General features: G+C 46.5%; 1 protein-coding gene across 1 annotated transcript; it reads left to right on the plus strand.

Annotated features, from left to right (window-relative positions):
- Positions 1-1,201: 1,201 nt before the first annotated feature.
- On the plus strand, positions 1,202-8,318 carry LOC139321338 (phospholipase A2 inhibitor and Ly6/PLAUR domain-containing protein-like). Its single transcript, XM_070950007.1, has 4 exons — positions 1,202-1,403; positions 3,837-3,986; positions 5,567-5,707; positions 8,170-8,318. The coding sequence occupies exons 1-4, from the start codon at positions 1,202-1,204 to the stop codon at positions 8,316-8,318; spliced, it is 642 nt and encodes a 213-aa protein (XP_070806108.1).
- Positions 8,319-9,377: the final 1,059 nt, after the last annotated feature.

Here is a 9,377-nt window from a genome sequence, read left to right on the forward strand (position 1 = left end):
CATACTATGTTGTTGGAAAGTTATTTTCCATTCAGAAGCCTGACAGCCCACGGATAAAAACTGTTCTTCAGCCTACTTGTGCGGCTGTCTATGCTTCTATATCTCCTTCCCGATGGCAGGAGTGTGAGTCGTCCCTTGGGATGCTTGACAACTGACTCACATTTATGACAGTTGCGGTGTCCCAGAGTACACGTGATTGCTTTTTTGCGATCTTCTGACAAGCAATGAGGAAACCACTTAACCATCGTGTGACTAATTTAACAGCTGCAGTGATTCACTTAACAATCAAGGCAAGAAAAATCATAAAATGGGGCAAAACTCACGGGACGCATGTCTCCTTCAACAACATAAATTTTGGGCTCCGTTGCGGTCGTACATTGAGGACGACCTGTCAAGTTATGGGATCATGAAATGGGGTGCTTAACTTTTCTATTTCCCTGGAGTTTTAATCGTGATTGTTAGCTTCCCCGCCAGTATAGTTGTTTTCTTACTGCTGTGTCTTGTCCCTAGAAAAACACTGCCTAATTGATATATTAAGAGAGATGAGTTGATCTATCTCCCCTGGAATGTAATATTATATTGAATACTCAGATATGAAGGCACCAGCTGTACCTATCCCTTGTGTGTTATTTGTAATGTTCTTTGTGTTGTACGTTGTTTATATGGTGTATTGTTATTTTTTTGTTTGTTTTTTAAAGGAAAATGTAAATAAAGGCTATTTTTAAAAGAAAAAAAAAGAAAGAAAAACCACTGCCCATAAAAAATAGGCCACCATTCTTGACCTTTTTGGACCATACTCTGGGGTTGTTCCTGACCCCAATGGTGGATAAACTCCAAATTGGTTGCAACAAGGGATGGGCTGCTGTGGGTTCGCAGGGGTTCGGGAGAACCTCTAGCTAAGATTCTGTGCAGTTCGGAGAACCCCCAAATCCCATTCCTGGCTGGCCCCTCCCACCCCAGTCTACCCCTCACAGGAGTCCCCACGTGGCCCATTTTGGATGCAGGTAAGTACAGGGCAGGGAGAGCAAAAAATGGGCCTACTGGAAGTTCGGGAAGGCCCTGTTTCCAACCTCCAGAGGGCCTCCGGAGCCTGGGGAAGGCCGTTTTCGCTCTCCTGAAGGGTTGAGAAAAGCCTCCGGAGTATGGGGAGGACAAAAACGCCCCCGCCATGGTGCAGGAGGCCGATTAGGCCACGCCCACCATGGCCACGCCATGCCTTGCTAAAATTTTTGAATCCCACCCCTTGTTGCAACTCCTAATATTTATCTATGGGGTTTCCCTTTCAGGTGTTTGTTTGAAGTGTGAACACTGCAGCAGCAGCAGCGGTTTCTGCACTGGTGCGCCGCACATCTGCCGACCTTTCGAAAACACCTGCCTGATTCTCACCACTGAGACCACCATTGGTGAATGATCCTTCTGGCTTGCTCCCGAGCTGACCAGTTATCCACTCAGGACTGGAAACGTGGAGGGAGGGCTCAGTTCCATGAGCAGGGCTGGGAGTTGAAGTGGGCTTGTTTTGTTTGTCCCCTAAAATGATGGACATGCCAAAGTTAGCATGGTGTAAGTTGAGAAAAGTGACAGACGTTGAATTTAAACAGCTGTTTTCTGCAGCACAAATTGGCTGTGCCAGACAGCCAACAGGTAGATGAGGTGGATCTACTGACAGATGCGCCTCAACATTGCAAGGAACTGTCATCTGGCACAGGAACTATTAACTCATTTTATTCTGGGATGAAGAGTCTAGGGAGATTCTCAGTCATCCAGGTCATGGTTGTCCCAAAGGTGCTTTTTTCAGGAGGCAACTGGACTTTCTGGTTTTTATAAATGTGTTTATGATGACGATGATCATGATTTATCACTTATATCTTTTATGGACACTCCTTTGCACTGAAGATAAATTCCTTATGTGTCCAATCACGCTTGGCCAATAAAGAATTTTATTCTATTCTATTCTATTCTGTCCTGTCCTGTCCTGTCCTGTCCTGTCCTATCCTATCCTGTCCTGTCCTGTCCTGTCCTGTCCTGTCCTGTCCTGTCCTATCCTATCCTATCCTATCCTATCCTATCCTATCCTATCCTATCCTATCCTATCCTATCCGATCCTATCCTATCCTATTCTCTCTTCTCTTCTCTTCTCTTCTCTTCTCTTCTCTTCTCTTCTCTTCCTTCTCTTCTCTTCTCTTCTCTTCTCTTCTCTTCTCTTCTCTTCTCTTCTCTTCTCTTCTCTTCTCTTCTCTCCTCTTCTCTTCTCTTCTCTTCTCTTCTCTTCTTCTTCTATTCTGACGTTTCGCTTCTCATCCACAACCTGAAGAAGGATGAGACGCAAAACGTCTTCAAAGAAAAACCAGAAAGTCTTGAAAAAAAAAACACCTTTGGGTCTGGGTTGAAGTGAATTTGAGGAAGTAGATTAAAGTCAAAGGCCATTTAGGAGTACAGATAGTGCTGTACTTACGAACAAGTGATGTTCTAAAAGGCTGTTTGTAAGTCCATTTTTTTTTTTTTTTGCAAGTCCAATCAAGTGTACTTACGTGGCGTGCTATAAATTAACTTTCACCCAACCTCCAGGATATTCTTGGTTGGAGGTGCAGGCAGCTTTTGTTCGTATCGGTGCAAGTTTTCAACTCAAACATTTGTTAAGTGGAATAATGCCTGTAACCACTTTTTGGATCCGAGTGATGCATTTGGAACTTTTGAGAATATATTATGGGTTTTATTTTGTGTGCGGCTTTGTGTCCGTGTGTGCTTTTGAGGCAGTGTTGACTCCTGGAGAATGCCTGGACAGGTTTCTGCAGTTTTCCTGGCCAGGTTTTTGTGGAAGTGGTTTGTCATTGCCTCCTGCTTGGGGCTGAGAGAAAGTGACCAGCCCAAGATCACCCAGTGGGCTTTGTGCCTTAGGTGGAACTAGAACTCACTGTCTCCCAGTTTCTAGCCCACTACACCCAAATTGACTCTGTATTATGGGCACATATATCACAAATGGCTGCCATTATGTGTATGGTCTATTACAGGGGTATCAAACTCAAGGCCCGTGGGCAGCATCCGGTCCACCGGTGCTTAAATCTGGGCCATATCAAAGGATGGCCCACGGTGCCTTTGCTGGCCAAAGTGGGGCTGTGGGGGGGGGGGCTTCATGGCCCCATTTTCGCACTCCCCGGCCTCCAGCAGCACTCTGCCAGCCAAAAATGGGCTGCATGTAGGCCCCGGGAGGCCCCTGCATCAGTGGTGGAATTTAAATTTTTTTACTAGTGGTTCTGTGGGCGTGGCTTGGTGGGCTTGGTGGGCGTGGCTGGTGGGCATGGCAGGGGAAGGATACTGCAAAATCCCCATTCCCTCCCCACTCCTGGGGGAAAGATATTCCAAGATCTCCATTCCCACCCCACTCTGGGGCCAGCCAGAGGTGGTATTTGCCGGTTCTCTGAACTACTCAACATTTCCGCTACCGGTTCTCCAGAACCTGTCAGAACCTGCTGAATAGCACCCCTGCCCTGCACAGCCCGTGTTTTACCTCCCTGGCCTCCAGAAGCACTCTACTGGCCAAAAACACCCCCCCCCCACTCGCCCCCAGCCCTCCAAGATCAAACATAACTCTGATGCAGCCCTCAATGAAATCAAGTTTGAAACCCTTGGTATATTATGAAACACTGATTTAGCAGTGGCAAAACTGGCGAGGTTGCTCCTCGCCACCCCCACCCAACGTTGGAGCTAACTGGAGCTCACTCTGGTATTTCTTTCCCCCTTCCCAACGAATCCCCTTCCAATCCCTGAGTGGGTTTTCCTTTCTCAAGAATTTGACTTTGCTAACCCCTGTCTTGACTGTCACTCTTCCCACTGCACAGGAAAGGAGGTGTGGCTCGCCACTTACAAAGGCTGCAGCAAAATCAAGTATTGTGTTCCATCGCCAATGAGTTTCACCCTCCCTTCGAGACGCAAGCGGAGTGCCGCGAAGTGTTGTCGCAAGGACCTTTGCAACAGCGGAACCGTGACATGTAAGTGCTAGTCTCCTAGTCTATGAGCCACGGTGGCGCAGTGGTGAGAGTGCAGTACTGCAGGCTACTTCTGCTGACTGCCGCCTGCCTGCAATTTGGCAGTTCAAATCTCACCAAGCTCAAGGTTGACTCAACCTTCCATCCTTCCGAGATGGGTAAAATGGGGAATATATATATATATAATTTGATTTATATGCCGCCCTTCTCCGGAGATTCAGGGCGGCTTACAATGCGTTAAGCAATAGCCTTCATACTTTTGCATATTTATACAAAGTCAGCTTTTGCCCCCACAAACTGGGTCCTCATTTTCACCTACCTTAGAAAGGATGGAAGGCTGAGTCAACCTTGAGCCTTGGAGAGATTCGAACCAGCAGTAAATTGCAGGCAGCTGTGTTAATAACAGGGTGCGTAGACCACTGTACTATCAAGGCTCTATAAGTCTAAGTGCTATTGCTATTACAGTAATGGAATTTTCCAAGGCTGAAAATGCTTCCCCATTTCCCTGCTCTTCTATTCCAAAGAACTGGGAAGAATCCTGAGATACTTTCTCTACTCCTGTTCATGCTTTAGACTGTTGTTTCAGCTGCGGTTCTTTCTTCTGTCTTTCAAAGTTATTCTCACAGCCCATTACAGGCAGTTCTTGCTTAATGACTGTCCGGTTTTAGCGACCACTTCAAGTTATAGCTGCGCTGAAAAAAATAATTTTATGGCTTATGCCCATCACAGCATGCCCTCCTCCACCCAGTCATGTGATCAAGATTTAGGTGCTCCCCAGCTGGTGGGCATTTAGGATAAGGAGAATCAATGGAGAAGCTGGCAGTGAAATCATGAGTTGTGGTCACCTAAATGTTTCGTTTAATGATTGTGGATGATTCACTTAAGAACTGTGGAGGAAGTGAGGTTGTACGTCTGTCATGGTCACGTGATGTCCTGCTTAACAACCATGTGTCAGGGTTCCAAGTAATAATCCCATAGCAAACAAAACTCCGAGGCCAGTAGATTCCTCAAAGAATAGTTTTATTGGATATATCATATTGGCACAGTTCTGGTGAAAACCGACTCTGAAAGTTCCTGCGGTTTTCATTTAATTAAAAGTAAAAGGTTTTTTCTCTTCCCCAAACTATCAGTCACATGGTCCAATCAGGTTGTCATCCAGTTGCTTGGTAACTTCACTCCTCCTCTCTCAGACCAGGTGTGAGATTGTCCTTGGTTCCCAAGAGAAAGTATTTTGTTTTGGCTACAAAACCCCAGCTATCTCTATTCCCTTCTCCCTATCCCTCAGCTCCAGTGTGGCCTCAGTCAGGTCAGCTTCAGGGTTGGCACCATGTTTACTTAATGACAAAGTTGCCAATCCCAATTGTGGTCATTAAGTGAGGACTATCTGTATGAAATGTGACTTCTGAAAACTATGAGACAAACTCTAGTAAATCTTCTGGAGATAGAATCGAAGAGCTAACCTTTGACTTTCATTTGGGATTCCAAGAAGTCAGAGTGAAGATCTAAGATGGGGAAATTCCTAGGGATTGAGAAGATGGGATGACAATGTGATCATTTCTGCTTGTTTTCTCCCATTTCCCAAGTGCCCAAACTCGGGATCCGCCCAAATGGAATGAAATGTCCAGGATGCATCTCACAGGATCCGACTTGCAAACCCACTGAGCTGATCCATTGCAATGGCTGGGAAGAGTATTGTGTCCATTACGATATGACGGTAGAACAAGGTAAGATCTGAGGAATAGTATTGTCACTTACGGTGGGAATGGGAAAGAAGAAAGTGTGTGAACCGGAATGAGCCTGATGATGTCAGGTATTTCCACTATTTAATGACGAAAACTGGGCAAGAAGTTTGATGTACGAGGCTTCCTTCGTGACCTCTGAGCTACATCTGATTACGATGGCAATGGCAATGTGCGATGACCCAGGGTACGGCACATCGGTAACCCAGGTAGTTGGCAGTTCAAACTGCCCCTTTATTGCTCCATATTTCCCCAAACGCTCTCATGTTTCTGGCAAGTCCCAGAGCAAAATGATGACACACCCACACATACACTTCAAAGCAGCCTCTGGCTGCAAATAGTCCAGCCCAATGCTGTGAACACCACAGTTGCAAAGCAAGAAATCCAGCAGGGCAAGTTGAAGAGTCCAGGAATCAAAGGAGCAAGGCAAGTATCCAGAAATCCAGAAAGAATGCAAGGAATTCAGGAAAGTTCAAACGTCGGCACTCAACATTCCATGAATTCAGCATTTGTTCCCGACAAATGCCCGTCCACACAACGTCTCCTTAAGACTCAGTCCCCAGGTGTGCCTTGTGAAGAGGGGAGGGGCACTCTCCTCCCAAGTAGCTGTGTCAGTCTGCGCTGTTCTCACCTTCTCTCCACTCTCCATGCTCGAGGATCAGGATGGGGCGGTCCCTGCTCATCGCCCGAGCTCTGTCTCTCATGTTCACTGCTTAGCTTCTCTTGGTCATCCTGCCCCTGTTCTTCCTTGCCTACAAGTCATCCCAATCCTGAAAGGCCCTGGCCTGACTGGGCCTGCTCCTCCCCATTTTCCTCCGAAGCCAATGAAGCTGCCCCCTCGATCTCTGTCGGCTCCAGTTCCAGCTCATCTTCCCCCACAGATTCAGTCTCCAATGGGAGCATGACATAGGGTTTATAGACATTCTGGTACACGAAATGCACAAAGACTGTAGCCTATTGCAAAAAACCCAACCACACCATTACTTACTTATTTGTATACTGTCTTTATTCTTTTTACAAATAAGGCAAGATGGCAAACATGTCCAAACACAAACTTTTTACCTCATACTTTACCCACAACAACAACAACAACCCTGTGAGGCAAGTTGGACCGAGAGTGTGACTAGCCCAAGGTCACCCAGTTGCTTTTCATGGCTAAGGTGGGACTAGAACTCACAGTCTCCTGGTTTCTAGTCTGTTGCTTTAACCACTATATCAGACTGGTTCTCTTGCCAGTTTGACCTATGAAATGCACAAACACTAGAAGCAAGTCTAAAAACAGGCTGAAAACAGAATGAATTCATTTTTATTCTGGGCTTTTGGCCATTCAATAAATACAATAAATCTAATGAGCATTGTTTTTAAAATAAAAATTAGCTTGGCCAGTGTGGTCATGGTGGGTATGACTGGGTTTTGCCCTTAATAGCAATAGTTTAATGAGATTGCAGTCATTTTAATTAAATCCAGGCTCATCTCTGCAGAACAATAGATTACAATCGCATCTATTTTCCTTCCTTCCTTCCTTCCTTCCCTCCTTCCTTCCTTCCTTCCTTCCTTCCTTCCTTCCTTCCTTCCTTCCTTCCTTCCTTCCTTCCTCCTTCTGTCCCTCCCTTCTCTGACCCTTCCTCCCTCCCTTCCTTTCCTGACCCACCCCTTCCTTCCTTCCTTCCTTCCTTCCTTCCTTCCTTCCTTCCTTCCTTCCTTCCTTCCTTCTTTTCTTCCCTCCCTCCCTCCCTCCTTCCTTCCTTCCTTCCTTCCTTCCTGCCTGCCTGCCTGCCTGCCTTCTTTCCTCCCTGCCTGCCTTCTCTGACCCACCTTCCTTCCTTCCTTCCTTCCTTCCTTCCTTCCTTCCTTCCTTCCTTCCTCCCTCCCTCCCTCCCTCCCTTCTCTGACCCTCCCACCCTTCTCTGACCCTCCTTCCTTCCTTCCTTCCTTCCTTTCCTTCCTTCCTTCCTTCCTTCCTTCCTGCCTGCCTGCCTGCCTGCCTGCCTGCTTGCCTTCTTTCCTCCCTGCCTGCCTTCTCTGACCCACCTTCCTTCCTTCCTTCCTTCCTTCCTTCCTTCCTTCCTTCCTTCCTTCCTTCCTTCCTTCCTTCTGCCTGCCTTCTCTGTCACTTCATCCACTCACCTCCTCACCCACCCACCCAACGTATGGGACTGCTCATCTCACAGCACTGAATGTAAAAGTTCTTCCTGCAAATATCGCACGTAGTAAACAGATAAATTTGTTCCTCGCCTCCTGATAAGAGGCTCTAAAGCGCAGAGGAACATGTTCCAGTTTCCATAGGACATTTGTTTCAAGAGTACAACGTACCTCCCCACAAATCCTCCTGGATGCCAGGAAATAACAATAAACCAGCCTGAAAACCCTGCCCCAGACTCTGATCCCACACTCTCCCTTGCCTGATACACAATGGACTTTGTTATCATCTTTCTCAATTCCTGCAGAGGGAAGATTCTACAGTCACGCAGAACGGGGCTGTGGAACCAAGAATGCTTGTCTGAATGAGCCACGTATTTACGGGGTGCCCGGATTATACAAGGAGATTATAAAGAAATCCGAATGCACCCCTGCTCCCAAAATCATCGGCAAATAGCCCTGACTTCAAGAAAACACCGAGCAAGGTGGAAGATAAGATGAAGCATCTTTGTTCTGAATCGGAGGGTTTTCTTTAAAAAAATGGGGGGCGGGGGGGAAATCACATTTAATAAAATACATTTTAAAAATGTAAAAGTCTTGCTGGCTGCATGCTGAATCTTGAGATGCCCCCATTTCACTGCTAATAATTGATCTATACTTATCAGGGTTCACGATGAAATATATTTTCTGGCAAGGAAAATATTTTTTAGTTTTCAGTAATATCTTAAAACATGTGTGTCCTCATTTTCCTGGTGAAGAAAGAAAATAAATTTACTTGAATATATACTTAGGCCAGGGATTGACAACTGTGGCCCTTTTACAACCTGTGGACTCCAACTCCCAGAATTCCTGAGACAGCCAAGCTGGCTCAGCGATTCTGGGAGTTGAAGTCCACAGGTTGTAAAAGGGCCACAGTTGCCCACCCTGGATTTATTTATTTATTTTATTTATTTATTTATTGCGATTTATATGCCGCCTTTCTCCCTAGGGACTCAAGGTGGCTTACAAAATGACAACTTCAATACAAATCACAATACAATACCAAATTAAAAATCAGTAACCCAATTAAAAAACGATTTAAAATTATACCAGTGTACCCCCAAACGGATCAGTTTAATTGGCGGAAGAGCCATGTCTTCAGCTCGCGACGGAAGGAAAGAAGGTCGGGGGCTGTCCTGAGCTCAGTGGGTAATCCATTCCAGAGGGTCGGGACTCCCACAGAGAATGCCCTCCCCCTGGGGGTCATCAGCCGACATTGTTTGGCCGACGGCACCCTGAGGAGGCCGACTCTGTGAGAGCGCACAGGACAATGGGAGAACGGCTGGAGATGGTCCTGCAAGTACCCCGGGCCTAAGCCATGATTTAGGCATTACATTCACACAATACATGGAACCCGAGTTGAAATGCTACTGGGTTGCTCTGGATTCAGGCGAACCATGTGTGGTTTGGTGAACTGGTAGCGGCGGCAGCGTGAGGCTCCGCCCACCCATCCGGATGTCATTACTTCCTGGTTTTA

Source organism: Pituophis catenifer, unplaced genomic scaffold (assembly GCF_029215685.1).
Source record: "Pituophis catenifer annectens isolate HBS135680 unplaced genomic scaffold, rPitCat1.0.hap2 SCAF_9, whole genome shotgun sequence".
Classification (NCBI taxonomy): Eukaryota; Metazoa; Chordata; class Lepidosauria; order Squamata; family Colubridae; genus Pituophis; species Pituophis catenifer.

Coding starts and splice junctions, on each gene's coding strand:
- LOC139321338 (XM_070950007.1), top strand. CDS start 1,202: ATGGCCACGCCATGCCTTGCTAAAATTTTTGAATCCCACCCCTTGTTG. Junction 3,987..5,566: donor CAACAGCGGAACCGTGACAT/GTAAGTGCTAGT, acceptor CCATTTCCCAAG/TGCCCAAACTCGGGATCCGC. Junction 5,708..8,169: donor CGATATGACGGTAGAACAAG/GTAAGATCTGAG, acceptor CAATTCCTGCAG/AGGGAAGATTCTACAGTCAC.